Genomic DNA, 19,435 nt, shown 5'->3' on the forward strand with positions numbered 1-19,435 from the left:
TAGTGACACTGATCTGCCGTCGGCTCCATGGACTGTGACTGTAATTGCTGGAGATAGGCAGCCGCAACACTGCATAAACTGAGGGGTGTTACTTGACTGATAGCCTCTCCTAAATCAATGCATGCAGATTAATCTGCTGGTATTTCAGTATGTTGGAGCTTTTATTCAGTGGGTGATGGTGTCAGGCACTTACACCCAGCCGTTCTGTTGCTGAAGATAAAGATGAATGGGGAAAGGAAGTTTTATCTGCAAGATCTCTCCTAAACTGATTATAACAGGCGTTTGGGGGCACCTTGTAGTCGTAGCTATGTGAGCAGTATATATTAAAATATATTCATATTATCTATGTTGTCAGCATTTCGTATCCCTCTAAGTCAGGCATGTCAAAACTGCGGCCCTCCAGCTGTTGCAAAACTAAAACTCCCAGCATGCCTGGATAGCTTGCAGCTATTAGGGCATGCTGGGAGTTGTAGTTTTGCAACAGCTGGAGGGCCGCAGTTTGTACAGGCCTGCTCTAAGTAAACCTTGTTTCAGATTTCAAAGAAGCAAAGAGTGGATTAGAGTGGATCCTCATTGAGATGGATACCCAAAATTCCAATGAAAAGTTATCCTCCTGAGGGCTGATAAATCCCCCCAAAAAACATCAATATTCATAGGTTATCACTAGTGATATGCAAAGCTTGCTTTGCATCCTAGATGCGAAGTAGCTTCGTTCAAAACTTCAGATTAATGCTGTACGGAAACCAGAGTTCGGATCCAAATTTTAAACAGTTTTTTCAGTTTAAAAATCAAATACTCAAGTTAGTCAACCGAGCCCATACATTTTAATACAAACTTACGTACAGCATTAATCCGAAGTTTTGAGCGAATCAAAAGCTCCCTTCGGTCATCACTATCAAAAATGCATTTATATAGGTGGGGGCCTGCTTAAAGAGGTGGTCTTTTGAAGAGGTTTCATTGAAAGATCAATATCGGTGGATGTAATACTCAACGCAATAACACAAACTATACGAACACAAATTACAGTTTATTATTTTTCTTCTCAAGTATTGAAGTAATAAAAAAATTGACAAGTGTTCTGAAAGACCCATGGATAATGGGCCACTGTACTCATCCCTCCCACCCTCCAATATGGTCAAAAGAGAATAATTTAATTAACAATTTGATTTGAAGTCAAACCAGTGAACAAAATAAAAATAAAAAATAAAAGTATTTAATTACACAAATTCCAGGCACGTCAGTGCTAGTTCTAAATCAATGTAAAATTATAAGAGCCTGCTTATTTACATTTTACTTAGAACGCGCATTCTAGCAATGCATCATGGCTACAATATGGTCTCATTTAAAAAAAAAAAAAAAAAAAAGTGTTTCCCCCCCTATTGTTATCATCCTAGAAGCCCCGAATTTGCGGGGGAAAAAAAAAAGCATATTGAAATCAGATTTACACAATGTTTTTAGAGTTTCCAAAAACAAGAGGTATATTTCGTACAGTCTAAAAAAAAGTTTTGGTTTTTCGTCATAGAGTATGGCACCTCTGAAGAGAGGAGTTGTTAGTAGTTGGAACAATGCAGCTCTGGAGAGTAGGACCAAAGTCGTGCTGGACTTATCAAATGGATCGATCCCAGGGATTGTAAACATCTCCTAAAAAGTTCAAGTCTTGTACGAGGTAAAAGTTCAAAGAGCTAGTGATTGGAGTAGAAGGGGAGGAAAAAGCTGCCAGAAGAAGTCTATCCAAGGAGTCCATGCATCAGTCTTAAACCTTTCCTAGGCTGGCTTCATTTGCTTTCAGTACTGCCACCGCATCCTTCACAGCATGGTAGATCACATTCTTCACCTGCAGGGAGAACACAGACGTACGTATCTGTCAGCCAAATTCTCACTACCAGTCCACCAGGTCACATGTTTACAGGGGCTGGAGCAACCTTCTTCTAAGGCTATATGCACACGGCCGTATGTGTTTTGCGATCCGCAAAAAAAAAACAAAAAAAAACTGATGACATCCGTATGCCATCCGTTTTTTTGTTTTTTGCGGATCCATTGTAACAATGCCTAAACGGACAAGAATAAGACATGGTCAATTTTTTTTTTTGCAGGGCTACAGAATGGACATACTGATGCGGACAGCACACTGTTTTTTTTTTACGGACCTATTGAAATAAATGGGTCCGCATAAAAAAATAAAATAAGGAACGGACACTGAAACAAACAACGTTCGTGTGCATGTAGCCTAAGACAGAGCCTTGCACACATTCATACTCCTTAAAAGGGGTTGTCTCACTTCAGCAAATTACATTTATCATGTAGAGAAAGTTACTAATGTATTGTGATTATCCATATTGTTTCCCTTGCTGGCTGCATTCATCTTTTCATCACATTATACACTGCTCGTGTCTAGGGGTTAAGGTGCTGCAGCGGTATCCGGGACGTGAGCTGCTGCGTAAGCGCTCCCGCTATCCGAGCCACAAGAGAGGCAGGAATTTTTTCCTTTTTTGCCGGTTGGCCATAAAACTCCAGTATACAAGAAGTGTATAATGCGATGGAAAAAATGAATCCAGCCAACACAGGAAGCAAGATGGACAATCACAATACATTAGTAAGTGCCTTGTATTAAGTGTCTACATGAGAAATGCCATTTGTTGCAGTGTGATAACCCCTTTAAGCAGACTTAGATCCCTTTCACACGAGCAAGTTTTCTCACTGAATCCTGACCCATTCATTTCAATAGGTCTGTGTACATGAGATTTTTTGTTTTTGTTTCACCCATCGGTTCTGCGTTGCGTGAAAGATGCAACATGTTCTATATTCTGTGTTTTTCACGCAGCCCTGGCCCCATAGAAGTAAATCGGGCTTCAGTAAAAAACGCATTGCATTCGCAAGCGGGTGCGATGCGTTTTTCACTGATGGTTGCTAAGAGATGTTGTTTGTAAACCCTCCGTTTTTTTTATCATGCGCAGAAAAAAACTGAACGCAATCGCAGACGAAACTGACTGAACTTGCTTGTAAAATGGTGCGAGTTTCACTGAACGCACCCGGACCTAATCCGTATCGTTCATGTGAAAGGGGCTTTAAGGCTCATGCAGCAGAGTGAGCATCACACACGGATGACATCCATGTATAAAACTGACCCATTAAAGTCAATGGGTATATACCATACCTTGTGTTTTTCATGCAGCACTTGCCCATTCAAGTCAATGGGTCAGTGAAAAAACATTGAAGACAGGGGGAAAACATCAGTTTTTCACTGACTCAAAAGTTTAATATCGCTTGTATGCATGAGCTCTTAAAAGGGGTTGTCCTGCAGCAGGGCAGGAGACCGAGCCCATGCCCGGAGGAAGTAAACTAGTCACGGACCGGAAGATGCACACGCAGGAGCCAGTGCACAGGACCAGAGCGGCACGGGGCAGCTAAGGACAAGTCTATCTTTAAGGCAAAGGCAAGCTGCTGGCAAGTTTTTTTTATTCCTGGACAACCTCTTTATTTTAAAATCCAGTTTTAAGGAAAAGTGATCATAAGATGGACATTCATTTCACAGAGCCCGGGAAATCACACAATCTATCATAACTGACTCTGCACAGCGGATAGGTACCTGAAGCTTGTCCTCGTGGTTTGTGTGCGTATGGGAGAGATAGCGGAATTCCTGAGTAAGACAGAAGCAGTGCTTCACGTGTTCTGGAGAAACAAAGTCCTCGGCAACTTTTATGCAGCTGTACAAGTTGTGAACCTGAGAAGATCATAGAAGGTATTAGAACAAGCACACATCAGCATCAAGCTGGTCAGTGTAACAATAGGCGTGAGGGGGAAGAAAGGATGCTACATTCTAAGCATTTAGAGGACCCATACCTGATGGGGGGCTCCGGCTGGAATGAAGACAGCATCTCCCAAGAACTGTACAATGGCCCATCCCTGAACCCCATGTTCTTGGAGGAGCCTCTTCCTTAACGTACTATCCAGGTACCAACTCTGATCATGAATTGGATCATGATCTGGAGGGTTCTCTTGGCCTTGTTCTTCTGCCACCTGAAGACAAAATAACAAAAAAACAATGGGCATTCATTCATCTGGGTGAAGTTCACAAACCGGATCGGTCACTAGTATTATAGGCAGTAATGCCATTTACTGCTGAAAATCTTTAGTCTTTAATTAAAGGGGTTTTCTGAGATTTTGACACGGGTGACCTACCCTCAGGATAGGTCATCAGTATATGATAGTGTAGGTCCGACGCCTAAGACCCACACTGATCAGCTGTTTGAGAAGGCACCAGCGCTCGTGAGCTCCGCTGCCTTTCAAGAACAGCGCCGTACACTGTATAACGGAAGTGAATGGAGCACTATACAATATATGGCGCTATGCTTGGAAGCATATTAATCAGACATGTGAAAAAATGTATGGAAGGAAGTTTTGTTCAGGGGAATGACAAAACACCAGAAAAAAAAAAAAGCTAGGCAAAAAATGCTTGTTTGCTCTGCATTACATATTTCCCATAGACTTTTCAGTTAAAATCTGTTTTTAACAAGAAAAAAAAAGGCCTAGAAAACCGCCACAAATTACCCACGTGCGTTCTTACCCTCTAGGTCTGTGATGGAAAAACTCCAGCACTCCAGCTGTGGTAAAACTACAACTCCCAAGATGTACACTTGCTTGGCTGTTCTCAGAACTCCACAGAAATGAATGGACCTCACTGGGAGTCGTAGTTTTACCACAACTGGAGTGCCGGAGCTCAGCCATCACTGCTCTAGGCCGTTTCACACGAGCACATGGAAATTAGTGCTTATTCAGCCTCTAGAATACACAGATTAGAGATTATATACCCTCCAGACTCATCAGTACTTCATCTGGATTTACATGCGGATTCCCTCCTTGGAAGCAGTACGCACAAAACTAGGGCTCGCCCTATTCTTTAATACTAGAAGCAGATTTACGGTACATAAAATCCGGATGATATATGGATTCCAAATACGCTTGTGTGAAAGAGGCTTTACAGTGATCTGTCAGGGGTCGGGTGGCTCACAGGTCCCCAGCAGACATCGCCATGTTTGATCAGATGAGTAAGTCAACATTCATCAGAACATGTCTATCCCAAATTGCTACTAGTTCTAATAAATAAATTAAAAACATGTTATTTACAAGTGGCCTGGCATAATTGGGTAATGTAGTCAAATAAGTAGACTATTATAGACCTAATCGAAATCTTTGGGGAATTTCTTGATTTTCAGTTGTAGACAAATCATGTAGAAAACGTTAAGACAAGGCACTTACTAATGTATTGTGATTGTACATATTGTCCTTAATCCCTTTTGCCATCACATTATACACGGCCCGTTTCCAGGAGTTATGGCCACCAGTGCAGACATGAGGTGGCCAGGATGTGGACTGCTGCATGTGTGCCTACGTGCTCTCCCACCAGACAGGCTGGTGCCTTTTCCTATAGTGTGAAAGCACGGCCACCGATGCTGGACTGCAGCATGGTCGTAACCCCTCAGTATGAGCAATGTATAACGTGATGAAAAAACGAATCCAGGCAGCAAAGGAGGCAATATGGATAATAGCAATGCATTAGTGCCTTGTATTACCTTTCTATACATGATAAATGCCATTTGCTAAAGTGAGACAACCCCTTTAACAGTCATGTTGGGCACAATGCTGCCCTCCCAACAGAACTGCATGTTTTGCCTTATTAGATGCAGAGTTTTGTTCTGCTTCTTGGGTTAACCCCTTTAAAGCCATTTCTCTCACTTTATTTAAATACCTTTTTCAAGAACTGCCGGATTTTCTCAGTGTCCTTTGCTGCATAGATATGCCACAAAGCTCCAGGCTTCTCCTGGAACTCCACAAATCTCTTAATGGTCAATTCGTCTGCATCTCCGTCCTGTACGGTCCTAAGCACTTCTGTAACAGAAACCCAGCAAGAGTGATTAACCTCTCAAATTAGCAGCTACAAAAACAATATCCTTCAAACGTGAACTAAACAGGAACCCTACCTTGCTCCTGATCACCCCCATCCTTTGGGATTCCTACATAGACCATCACATTAGCCGCATCAGACACATCCAGGTGGAGGTTGGTTGTTCCATATTTCCGATCCTCTGGAGTAATTAAACCTAAATAAAAAATAAAAAAAAGAATTGTGTCAGAGAGCTTTGATCTGATCCATTTGGTTAAAACTATCACATATGCAGGAACCATCTGTACAGACCATAAATAGTATTCACAATATCAAATTCTAATGACGTCTTACCATAAGCATTGTACATTTTAGGTCCCAAGTCGGGACGAACGAAGTAAGGAGGAAGCCGAGCAGCAAGATTTAGCTTGCCTTCTCTCTTTGTGTATTCGGGCAGTGGAATATTGTTCATTAAATCATCAAACCTGTGAGAGGAGAATAATAAGGTTACTATAAGCGGACCATCTATGATGTACAGTACAACATCGTGGAAAGCATTTCTCCCACATAAATGTAGTGAAATGTGAGAAATGAGAAGTAGAGGACGTACCGCGATAGCATCATATCTCTGAAGTCTTCACCAGGAGGCCAGTCCTTCAATTTCAGAACCATTGGTTCTCCAGCATCATTTTTAAGACGTCCTGTAACAGAAGGAGACGTATCTTAGACACAGTAAACCTCAAGACTAAACCTCACAGAACCACAGTTTTTAATCAGCCCCGTGGCTTTTAAAGGGAATCTGTCACCAGCGACCCAACTATCCAGCCTTTTGCACAGACACGTAGTTGTGGTTCCCCTGATTAAAATGCTGTTTTTCTTTTGTTCATCCAAGGCCCTGTGATGAATACCACGCCTCGTGCCCACTTGAGGTCACCTACGTCGAGCTCACAAGACGCGGTATGGTCACGGGTTACCAAAGCGTGACGTTACGCCCTCCAGAGGAGCAGGTAAGGTCAGCTTGGTAGTTTACACAGACACCTTCTGTCCATGCGGGCACAGAGAGGCAACAAGCCGAGAGAGCCTTTTCACTGCCGCAGTGAAAAACAAAAAAGCTGTCTCAGCCCGGGTATCTGCCACCAGCTTCTCATTTGATATAAGCCCGGTCCGCTAAGGGGATTATATAGGGTGAGAAACCAACCCGCGGTAGCTTATAACTAGGCCGAAACATGGGGGGGGGGGGGGGGGGTTGTGACAGATACAAAATAGCACAAAATTAAATTATATATTTAATCGCCTTAAGGGCACACTAGACGAGACACAATATACACAGAGAATATATACAGTGGTCTGAGGTTACAGATACAGGTGATATAGTATAAACAGGGTTTACTGGATACATCCCAATTCCCGTATAAACTTATGAGTAATCTATCTCTACCAATAGTTGTTGCGGTCCTGCTGTGGATAGACTATTCCGTTGGATGTACCTCAATTTTCCTTTTATCCTCACAGGTTTTTTTTTCATCTGTAGGATGAACTTTAATTTTTAGCACAATATTTAGTGTCTATGGACGTCAGTGTCAAGTATTAATAATATATATATATATATATATAGGAGTCATTTTAGAGTTTTTATGTAACCTTGTAATAACTGCTGGATGAATTGTATCATATACAGATTGATACATATACCCTAAACGGTACTGATCAAGTGTTCCACAAAGAATATCTGGGATATCCACTATAGGGATCAAATCGTATTTTTTGGTCCCCGTCGTTGAAATCTGATACTTTCTGGACAACTATTTATCTATATTATATATCTACCTCATATATTGTACTTCTACCCCATACACTGATACCTACGTGAATAAATTACCTAAGATTATAGGAACGCACATATGTGTTGGATGTAATTCTTCCTAATGAGGTGTGCACAACCATCATATATTTCATATCTATTTTCTGTCTTATAGACTGGGTGAGTCTATATTGGTTGGGGCAACCACTCCATATACAACTACCAGGTGAGCCATCACAAACCATAACTGTTTTTACAAACAGGGTTAAGCAGAACAAAAGCCAGTTTACCAGATGGATGACTCCTTTTGGGTTGTGAGGAGTTCTTTGCTGTATTCACATGGAGGGCAGTGATGTCAGCAGGTTGCAGGTCCCTCTAAACACATGGCACGATGTGACCCTCCTTCAGAGAAAAGGCCCGCCCGCTTGCTGACACAAGCCTTTTAACCTGTAGCCGGCCCCTCCCCTCCCGGCCTTTGGGAGGGGTCCACCCCCCTCTGCTGGACTGGCTGCAAATGACCCACAAAACCCTTTAGGCTTCATAGCTCCAGGCCAGAAGGTCACAGGGAGATGATTCTGGGAACAGATCCGCCTGGGTTCCGGCTACAAGTAAAGTCCAAACATGGTACCGTTAGTTGGTTTCCCTTCCCCGACATCCCACCATCAACCCAAGAACATGGGCACGTTCCTTGAGGCCGTCGGGACACAAATATGTATCCGGTTTGCGCCTGCGATGGCGCCGGGCGATTACCAATTCCTTATAAATTGCCGGTTCCATGCTATCTGCTAGATTCGATTGAACTGGGGGAATGGTGTAGACTCCTTGCAGGGAGGTTTTCCTGCAGGATCCGTGCTGTCTGAATGGAGGTGTGAAAATGTCACCACACGTGGCCTGCTAGGAGTTTTCTGCTATCTGGCTGCGGCTTTGAAGCAGGGCCCCCCCTGTGGAGCTCGATTTCCTCTGCCATCTTTCAGCAAATGGTGGGTGTGAGGACATTGCCGACAGTAAATATTAATCCATATTCCTCACAGGCTCTGTTATGACACTTTATCTTAATATGCAAATTAGGCCTTTGGTGCAATGAGTGTGTCACTATTGTTCTTGTTGTACCCATCTCCGCCCCTCCCATGCTGCTTTGCCACTGTCTGGCCACAGAAACGAGTGGAGCTTGGGCACAACAACAGCAATGGTGACACCTGCATTGCACTAAAGCTCTAATTTGTATAGTAGGAAAAAGTATCATAACTCGGGAGCTTTGGATCAACAAAAGAAAAAAGGAGATTTTTGTATAACTTACCAGTTAAATCTCTTTCTCGCTCTTCCTTGGGGGACACAGACCTTGGGTATAGCTCAGCTCCCTAGGAGGCGTGACACTAAGTAAAACTGTTAAGCCCCTCCTCCATCAGCTATACCCTCAGCCTGGAGATAGAGGCTACCAGTTGCGTGTCCAAGTAGTGAAAGGATAACAACCAATAACGGAAACAACCAGCCAGCAACCCAACGGGGCGCCAGACCATAACCCTGTAACCAAACACAGAAGGGTGGGTGCTGTGTCCCCCAAGGAAGAGCGAGAAAGAGATTTAACTGGTAAGTTATACAAAAATCTCCTTTTCTCGCCCATTTTCCTTGGGGGACACAGACCTTGGGACGTTCAAGAGCAGTCCAAGAAGGGAGGGACCACAAACCCAAGGCGGAACACCACCAGAGCATCAGGAAACCGCTGCCTGCAAAACCAGGCGGCCCAACGCAGCATCCGCTGATGCATGCGTATGCACCCTATAGAACTTTGTGAAAGTGTGCAGAGAGGACCAAGTGGCTGCTTTGCACAACTGTTCAGCCGAGGCCCGATGCCTCTGCGCCCAGGAAGCTCCGACTGCTCTGGTGGAATGAGCAGTGACGCCAAAAGGCGGAGGTCTGCCCTTGGCTCGATAAGCCTCAGACACCGCCAGTTTAATGAAACGGGCAATAGCCACCTTGGAGACCGCCAACCCTTTGCGCGAACCCTCCGGAACCACAAACAGGGAGTCCGTGCGCCGAAAGGACCCGGTGACCTCCAAGTAAATCCTCAACGCCCTGACCACATCCAGACGGTGCAGTTCCCGTTCTCTGGGGTGGGAAGGAGAGGGACAGAGCGACGGAAGGACGATGTCCTCATTGATGTGAAAGGCGGAGACCACCTTTGGCAGGAAAGTCGGGACAGGCCGAAGCACAACCTTATCCTGGTGGAAGATCAGGAAAGGTTCGGAGCAAGAAAGAGCCGCTAACTCCGACACCCGTCGGAGAGACGTGACGGCCACAAGAAAGATGACCTTGCAGGACAGAAGGCGAAGGGAGACCTCCCGTAAAGGCTCGAAGGGGGCTGATTGGAGCGCCGAGAGCACCACATTCAGGTCCCAGGAAGGAACTGGAGGGCGGTACGGCGGAACAGAGTGAGCCACCCCTTGTAAAAAGGTCTTAATTGGCCCTAGAGGGGCCAGGGGACGCTGGAGAAGAATAGACAGCGCCGAAATCTGACCCTTCAGAGAACTGAGGCACAGCCCCAGGTCCAGACCCGACTGGAGGAAGGACAGGATTGTGGGAAGAGAAAACCGGAGAGGTGGGATGCTCCGGGACTCACAGAACCCCAGATAGGACCTCCAAACCCGATAGTAGATCCTAGAGGATACGGGCTTACGAGCCCGGATCATGGTGCGGACTACGTCCGCGGAGAAACCCCGTCGCGTTAAGACGGCGGTCTCAATAGCCACGCCGTCAAACGTAGCGAGCCTAAATGCTCGTGGAAGATCGGTCCCTGAGAGAGAAGGTCTTCCCTGGAGGGCAGTGGCCACGGTGCGTCTGCCAACAGCAACATTAGGTCGGCGTACCAAGACCGGCGGGGCCAATCCGGGGCGATTAGAATCGCGGGGACGCCCTCTGCCGCGATCCTCCGAAGAACCCGTGGCAGGAGGGGAAAAGGAGGAAAGACGTACAGAAGGGAGAATTCGCGCCACGGAAGGACGAGCGCGTCGGCGCCGTATGCCTTCGGGTCCCGTGCCCTGGCCAGGTATAGGGGGACCTTGTGGTTGAATTTGGAGGCCATGAGGTCCACGTCGGGGCGACCCCAGCGAAGACAAAGGGCTTCGAACACCTCTGGGTGCAGGGACCATTCTCCCGGGTCGATGGTGGACCGGCTGAGGAAATCCGCCGCCCAGTTGTCCACCCCCGGGATGTAAATCGCAGATAAGGCCGGCACGTGCGTCTCCGCCCAGAGGAGAATGAGGGTCACCTCTTGCATCGCTGCGAGTGCCTCCCTGATGGTTTATGTATGCCACAGCCGTGGCATTGTCCGATTGGATCCGAACAGGGTGGCCCTCAGCAGATGGGTCCAGTGTCTGAGGGACAGAAGAATCGCCCTCAGTTCCAGAATATTGATTGGAAGTCTGGACTCCGATAGAGACCAAACGCCCTGGACGGACCGGGGAGGGAAAACCCCCCCCCCCACCCCCGTAAGCTGGCATCTGTGGTAATCACCAGCCAGTTCAGTGGAAGGAAGGACTTCCCCCTTAGAGGGATATGCAACCACCAGCCGAGGGAAGCTCGAGCCAGGGGAGGCAGAAGAAAGGTCCTGTCCAGACTCCTCAGTGATTTGTCCCAGGCCGACAGAATTGCCCTCTGAAAGGTGCGGGATCGGAATTGTGCGAACGGCACCGCTTCGAAACAGGCAACCATCTTTCCCAACAACCGCATGCTGGATCTGAGGGAAGGGCGGTGATGACGGAGGAGACTGCGAACCGACCCGCGAAGGGCCAGACGCTTGTCCGACGGAAGGCGGACCTCCGCCAACTCTGTATCCAGGAGCATCCCCAGGAAGATCAGCCGTCTGGAGGGGGTAAGGGAAGATTTGGGGTGGTTGATAATCCAACCGAACCGCGTCAGGGTCTCCAGAGTGAGTTCCACACTGCGGGATGTCTGAGAGAAGGAGGGTGCCTTGACCAGGATGTCGTCCAAGTATGGGAGAAGAAAAACACTTCTTGAACGTAGAAGGGCCAAGACAGGGGCCAGGACCTTGGTGAACACTCGAGGAGCAGTCGCCAGACCAAAGGGAAGGGCGACGAATTGGAAGTGATCGTCCCCCACCGCAAAGCGCAGGAAGCGGTGATGACATGGAGCAACCGGAACGTGGAGGTATGCATCCTGAATGTCGATTGAGGCCATGAAATCCCCTCTTTCCAGGGAGGCCACTGCGGACCTGAGAGACTCCATCCGGAATCTCTGCAGTCGGAGAAAACGGTTCAGGCGTTTTAGGTCCAAGATCGGACGCACTGAGCCTTCCTTCTTGGGAACCACAAAGAGGTTCGAGTAGAACCCCCTGAACCTTTCCGTCGGAGGCACGGGGGCGACGACACCCTTGTCCATTAGAGAGTGAATGGCCGCGAAGAAGGCGGCCACTCGTACGGGATCTCGCGGAGGACGGGATCGGAAGAAACGGTCTGGCGGAATGGACGCAAATTCGATTTTGTATCCGCAAGATACAATCTCGAGCGCCCATGCGTCTGAGATGTGGGCCCGCCATACGTTCCTGAATAGGAGAAGGCGGCCCCCCACCCGGGTGGGTGGGGGCGCACCTTCAGGCAGAGGGCTGCTGGCCTGTGGGAGCCCGTGCAGGCTGGGACTTGCGCCAGGTAGGTTGCGTCCGAAAAAACGGCTTCTTGCGTCTATCCTGGGCTGGGCCAGAGGAAGAAGAACTGGCCGCGGGTCTAGACCCGGTGGGCTTGCGAAAGGACCGAAAACGGGACGAACCAGCGCGACCACGGGGGGCGCCCATTGGCCTGGACTGGGGGAGGTGAGTACTCTTCCCACCCGTGGCCTCTGATATAAGTTCGTCCAGACGGGTTCCGAACAGGCGGGAACCCGTGAATGGTAGGCCGGCCAAAGAGCGTTTGGAAGCGGCGTCCGCCGCCCAAACCTTCAGCCAGAGTTCCCTCCTGACAGAAACTGCCAGGGCAGAGGAACGGGCAATGAGGGCACCCACATCAAGGGAGGCCTCACAGATGAATTTTCCGGCCTGAACAATTAGTTGGGCTAAGGAACGGAGGTCCTGAACAGGGACGTCCGACCCTAACTCCCGTTCCAGTTGCAAACCCCATTCAGAGACCGCTTTGCCAACCCAGGCGGAGGCAAAGACCGGTCTAAGGGCCGAACCAGAGGCAGTAAATATGGCCTTGGAGAGGGATTCCGTACGACGGTCCTCAACAGACTGGAGGGAAGATCCGTCCTGTACAGGAATAGTAGTGCTTTTGGACAGGCGAGCCACGGGAGGATCAACCTTAGGCGGGGATGTCCACGTGGTCACAGAATCCGCTGGAAAGGGATAACAAATGTCCAGCTTTTTGGGTGTAATAAAGCGGACGTTAGGCCGAGTCCAAGCCTTGGATACCACAGAAGAAAAATCAGCGTGTATGGGAAAAACCTTGGAGGCCTGTTTGGGGCGGAGAAAGGACACGCCGGCCTGTTCAGAGCTGGGGGGGTCATCGTGTAGCTGAAAGGTATCACGGATGCTAGTGACAAGATGCCCCACCGCGGACGCCAATTTGGACGGAAGCTCTGAGTCCATGTCCACGTCCGAATCCGCCAGTTCTCCCTCAGAAAGCGTATCCCTTTGAGAGGATAGACTTGACTGAGCTCGCACGCATGGCGGAGAGAGCGAAGCATCTGGAGAAGATGTGCGCTCAACCCTTGAACGTTTCTGAGTATGCCGGGCCCTGGAAGATTCGCTGGGAGGCAGGGAACCAGTGGGGGCGGCAGAAACGGTAGTCCCAGCGGGTGCGACAGGGATTGTGGCAGCCTGCGGGAGAGGCGGTCTATCCACGAGACGGCCCACTACGTGTGTAAGGCTTTCCACCGCCTGAGACAGAGACCTAGCCCAGTCAGGGGGTTCAGAGGCACCGGGGGGCGCAGCGGGAAGCGGGCCCTGCACCGGGGCCTGACATGCAAGGCAATGCGGCTCAGATTGCCCACGCGGAAAAAGTTCCTTACAGGCGGTACAGGCATGGTACCAGGGTTTGGGGGCACCTGTGGGATCTGACATGCTGAAGTGTGGTTGTACTCTAATATAGAGACCACAAAGGGTTATAGCAGCTATGACCAGGAGGGTTAGGAGAGGGTTAACTGTCCTACCAGTGCCTCAGAAGAACGTCAGGAGATGGCCCAGATCAGCAGCAGCAGAGAAGCAGTGAACAGCAGTGAGCAGCAGAGAGCGCCCACAGAAGCCGAGCGATGTACACAGGAGGTTAGAGTCCCCCACCGTGTCCCAGCTTCCTGTCAGGAGTGAGGAAGCGCGGGAAACCTCAGCAGAAAGCGCGGGGAACAAGCTCCGCCCCCTCCAGCGCTTGAAATGTCTCCTGTGAAGGAGAACGTAGCTCCGCCCCCAAAATGACGCGCGGAAGCCCCGCCCCCTGCCGGGACCGCTAAGCCCCGCCCCCCCGTTCTCGGCGGGAAGGGGGAGAGAGAGAAGAGAAAAATGGAGTCAGCCCCGATGAGGGGGAGGGGGGGGGGAGAAAGATAGCAGCGTGGGGGGGAAAAGCGTGGGGGTGCTGAGGATGCTGCTGTGCTGCATTGTCCTGCAGATGAGCGCTCAGAATGAGCGACCACGGGTGCCCCCCTTACCCAGAGGGGTAGATGCTGCAGATTGGGACGGGGTATGGGCTGGAATAGCCATCTCACCGTGCGACGTCTTCACCCTCAGTCCTTTCCAGCAGGGTCGCCCCTTCAGCCACTGGCACCGCAGTGGCAGGAAGCTGGAAGAGGGGCTTGGCGTGCGGGCGACCCCCTAGCTGGCGGGATGTAGGGGAGCCATTGCTGCCCAGATCCTCCTATTGCTTCTGTGGGGGAGGCAGCAGTGCAGATAAGTTGGCACTGGCGCAGCTCAACCCCGGGAGAGCAGAGAGGTCAAATGCGTCTCTGGTATCCCTAGGAAAAAATAAAATAACAAAATTAGAAGAAAAAGTAAAAATAACAAGGAGAAAACAGCCCTGCAGTAGCAGGGAGTGTCTTGCCTCCTTGGACACTAAGCTAAAACTGGTAGCCTCTATCTCCAGGCTGAGGGTATAGCTGATGGAGGAGGGGCTTAACAGTTTTACTTAGTGTCACGCCTCCTAGGGAGCTGAGCTATACCCAAGGTCTGTGTCCCCCAAGGAAAATGGGCGAGAAATAGCATTTTAAAATCAGGTGAACCACAGCTGTGTGTCTCTGCAAACAGCTGAATAGGGGAGGTCGCTGGTGACAGATTCATTTAAATCAGTCACGTATCTGGAGATGCTGAACAGAATAGATTTTTCAAAAATATATTTTTCTGGACTTACTGCGGGAAATCCCTTCAAAGACCTTTACCGTCAGATACTTTCTAGCCTTAACAGGTGATGTGTTCTCTGACTACAAAATGGATCACCTATCCTTAGGATAAGGCTACTTTCACACTAGCGTTTTAGTTTTCCCATATTGAGATCCGTCATAGGGGCTCAATACCTGAAAAAAAAAGCTTCAGTTTTGTCCCCATTCGTAGTCAATGGGGACAAAACTGAACTGAACTGAAGTTTGCTTTCCGTCCTGGGATGCGGAGCAAGACGGATCCGGCAAGACCCCCAATGCAAGTCAATGGGTCGGATCCGTTTTCTCTGACACAATCTGCCATAATAGAAAACGGATCCGTCCTCCACTCACTTTCAATGGAGTTCTAGACGGATCCGTCTTGGCTACGTTAAAGTTAATACAACCGGATCAGTTCATAACGGATGCAGACTGTTGTATTATCAGTAACGGAAGAGTTTTTGCAGAACCCTGCCGGATCCAGTAAAAACGCTAGTGTGAAAGTAGGCTAAGCCATAAATATCAGATCGCCGAGACCCCGGACGATCAGCTTACTCAAGTTACCACAGCACTCCATAATGTGCTACGTCCTCTTCTTTTATCCAGCAGTACATTCATTTACCAGTGCCTATGCACGTTCTATAGCTCAGTCTAGTTCAAGTAAATGGTACCAAGATGCAGTAGCAGGCACACCAAACATGCATAGCTGTGCCTGGTAACCAATGAAAGGACAAGATGCCCGTTTGGCTGATCCACAAGTGTCAGAAGTCCTTTACCGATCTACTATTGAGGGCCTATTAAAAAAGGTAAGTCATCAATTTTGTAGTACTGGAAAACAACTTAAAAAAATATGAAAGTGTCAGCTCTCCTGCCATCTTGTAAGGATCGACTTTCATTCCAGAAACAGTGCAATATCTGTGTAAGGCTGAGTTCACACGGGCGAGATTTCCTCGCGGGTGCAATGCGGGAGGTGAACGCATTGCACCCGCACTGAATCTGGACCCATTAATTTCTATGGGGCTGTGCACATGAGCTGTGATTTTCACGCATCACTTATGCGTTGCTTGAAAATCGCAGCATGCTCTATATTGTGCGTTTATAGAAGTGAATGGGGCTGAGTGAAAATCGCAAGCATCCGCAAGCAAGTGCGGATGCGGTGTGATTTTCACACATGGTTGCTAGGTGACAGTCTATTCACTGTATTATTTTCCCTTATAACATGGTTATAAGGGGAAATAATGACATTCTGAATACAGAATGCTTAGTAGGTGATAAATTGAGGGTTGAAAAAAAACAGAATAAAAAAAAATAATTAACTCCCCTTCTCCTCTTGATCGCGTAGTTCCCGGTCTCCTCTTTACTTCTATAATGATGAGCTGTCGGCTAAAGGACCTGTGGTGACGTCAGAACACATGCTCCAATCACATGGTCCATCACAGTGGTGATGGACCATGTGATCTGACGTCACCACAGGTCCTAGCCAGTAGTTCACCATTAAAGAAGAGACCAGGAACTACGCGATCAAGAGGAGAAGGCGAGTTAATTTTTTTTGTTTTTTGTAACCCTCAATTGATCACCTACTAAGCATTCTGTATTCAGAATGCCATTATTTTCCCTTATAACCATGTTATAAGGGAAAATAATAACAACATCTACACAACACTGAACCCAAACCTGAACTTCTGTAAAGAAGTTCGGGTCTGGGTACCACAGTCGGTTTTTTATCACGCGCGTGCAAAACACATTGCACCCACGCGATAAAAACTGAACATCGGAACGCAATCGCAGTCAAAACTTGCGGGTTTGCCGCAATACACCAGGACGCATCCGGACACGCCCGTGTGAACCCAGCCTAAAGGCAGAATCTCCCTAATTCACCAGAACAGGGTTTTAACGGTGATACAAGACACAGCACATGGACAGACGGTGCCAGTTCTGGGGAAAAGCAGATGTCTAGACATTTCATAAGCCCAAGTTATGGGTTGTCCAGGATTAGAAAACATGGCCCCTTACATCCAAACCAATTGCCACATTTATGATACTGCAGCTCTGCCTTTTTTTTAATCAAGGGAACAGAGCTGCAATACCAGAAACAACCTATGAACACCTGTGGTATTGTTTCTGACGCAAAGCAGCCATGTTTGCCTACACCTGGACAACCCCTTTAAATTTGCACTTCAGATTCTTGTAAAAATCATTTACTTGATATATGTTCAAAGCCGTCCCAGAAGTCTCCAACAGTGGCTCCTGTGATTATATCGTTCGTCCTACAGTTCACTAAGTCAACTTCTTGCTCCCCAAACTCATCCCTGAAGGATTCGGGTCTCCACAGGTCAGAATTCAATTTATGGTGCACTCCAGATACCATGACAGGCTGGAAGACAGAAATGTTATGATGAACACGTAAACCGGAAACAAAAGCAGCACCAGATGTTCTGGTGACTAAGAATCGCAGACAATGGACCACAAGCAATAAAAGCACTGGCCAGAGTAAAGAGAGCAAGAGCGCTGATTTACTCCAATATCGCTTACCTGTCCTTGTTTCCAACATTCACGGAAGACGTTCCAGTTGCTCTTATTGGTAGGATCTTGCAGACAAAGCAACCTATTGTCACAGAGCCAGTAGTGCGGGGTATTGAATCCCATCAGACTGGGCTGAACAGCAAGGCCTTGTGGCCTCTTTACTGGGTCAGTCATAGGCTTGGTTTGAACCAAAGATGCAAATATGTCATCGAGCAGTTTAGGTGTGCTCTTCTCACCACCACCCTCAGGCTGCAGACAAAAGCACACACAAAAAAAAAAAGCTTTTTAATATTCTCTACATTGAAGTTTTCAATTATAATCAATAAATCAGAACATTTGATTTTTTTGCAAGCCTTTTTGGGATCGTAGTCCCTTTTTTGTCGAATACATACATATACATGAAAGGTATAACAAATTTGTTATTAAAAAACAAAAACAAATCTAAACATATTTATGAAAATATTAGTTATGTTCACCAATCACGTGCATGTTTGAATGGCACGTCATTGATTTCGGAAGAAACATCATGCAAACTAGCTCTCTTCCAGATGGAAGGAAACTCTCTCCAGTACCACCCATGGGTAGCTACCCTGCAAGCCTATGTGCGACTCATTAACCCCTTCTACCCTAGACCTGTTTTCACCTTCCTGCCCATGCCCGTTTTTGCTAATCTGACCCGCGTCACTTTATGTGGTAATAACATTGGCATGGATTTACTGATCTAACAGATTCGGAGATTGTTTTCTGGTGAGAGATTGTAATATTTCTATCTCTAAAGGACGTATATATGTATTTATGTATGTGTGTATGTATATATGTATGTATGCATGTTTCATGATCACTCAAAAACGCAACCATTGATTTCAACGAAACCTGGTATACACATTCCTTACTACCTGGAAATAAATCTTGTGGGGGGACGGGGGGGGCACAGTTCTCTAGCACATACCGTTCCTGAGATATTCCCCAAAAATGCAAATATGGCACATCACATGACCTACATTAGCCAATAGAAGCCTGAAGGTCTCTCTCTTAATACCCCAACTGCCATATACACGGTCACATGACCCTTATCAGCCAATAGAAGCTTGCAGGTCCTTAGTCTCCACATACACACAGTTTTACACCAGGTTTCCATAACAACCCAGCCATTTTTCTTCACTGCTGTAGGTCAGCTTTAAAAGGGGCAGGGAGCTGTGGATGACACTGTTAAGGGAGCGGAGTGCTGTGGAGGTGACAGTTCAGGGGGCAGGTAGGGTGGCGATTCAGGCCACCCTCAAAAGACGGACTTAAAAACCCATCCCCCAAGACCCGCTAAGTAACCCCTAATCCAGTTAGGTCACACCACACTCCACAGCCGACAGGGATTAAAAAAATTAAGGTAAAAACTTCTGTCAGCTTCAGGGGTGGGAGGGAGGGTGAATTTCTCACTGCAGCTCATGCTCAGACAGCCCTGTTATAGTGGATACTGTCTATATATTTAATGACAAACACAAACATTAAATTAAATAGATGAAATATACCCGTGCAAAGCAGAGTCCTTCTGCTAGTGTAAGTGAAAAATTTGAGTCAATAATTTATTTGGGAAAAACATAAAAATTTACAGAAAATTCAGAAAAATTCACAATTAACATTTCCTACATTTAAGACAGACAGCAATACCTAATAAAATAGTTACCAATCATTCCCCATATGTCTACTTTGTGTTGGCATAATTTTGTAATTTTGTCAGATGGCTTTGAAATTTAGATGCAAATTTTTGATTTTCCAGAAATTTTCCAAAACCAAATTTTTTTAAAGAACCAATTTAGTTATTAAGTCAATTTTAGAGGTTTACATAATCTAAATTGACAATAAATGACCCCATTTTAGAAACGATACTATTC

General features: G+C 47.2%; 1 protein-coding gene across 1 annotated transcript in view; it reads right to left on the minus strand.

The window, feature by feature from the left end:
* Positions 1-1,017: 1,017 nt before the first annotated feature.
* Positions 1,018-19,435, minus strand: part of LOC122939812 (lysine-specific demethylase 3A-B-like) — a 36,390-nt gene continuing 17,972 nt past the window's right edge. The window contains exons 16-24 of the mRNA XM_044295987.1: positions 17,559-17,798; positions 17,229-17,400; positions 6,492-6,582; positions 6,236-6,366; positions 5,979-6,098; positions 5,747-5,886; positions 3,841-4,017; positions 3,587-3,721; positions 1,018-1,834 (exon numbers count right to left, since the gene is read on the minus strand). Coding sequence (XP_044151922.1) covers positions 1,754-1,834; positions 3,587-3,721; positions 3,841-4,017; positions 5,747-5,886; positions 5,979-6,098; positions 6,236-6,366; positions 6,492-6,582; positions 17,229-17,400; positions 17,559-17,798 — 1,287 coding nt within the window. The 3' untranslated portion in view covers positions 1,018-1,753. The remainder of the gene's footprint in view (positions 1,835-3,586; positions 3,722-3,840; positions 4,018-5,746; positions 5,887-5,978; positions 6,099-6,235; positions 6,367-6,491; positions 6,583-17,228; positions 17,401-17,558; positions 17,799-19,435) is intronic.

Source organism: Bufo gargarizans, chromosome 1 (assembly GCF_014858855.1).
Source record: "Bufo gargarizans isolate SCDJY-AF-19 chromosome 1, ASM1485885v1, whole genome shotgun sequence".
Taxonomy (NCBI): Eukaryota; Metazoa; Chordata; class Amphibia; order Anura; family Bufonidae; genus Bufo; species Bufo gargarizans.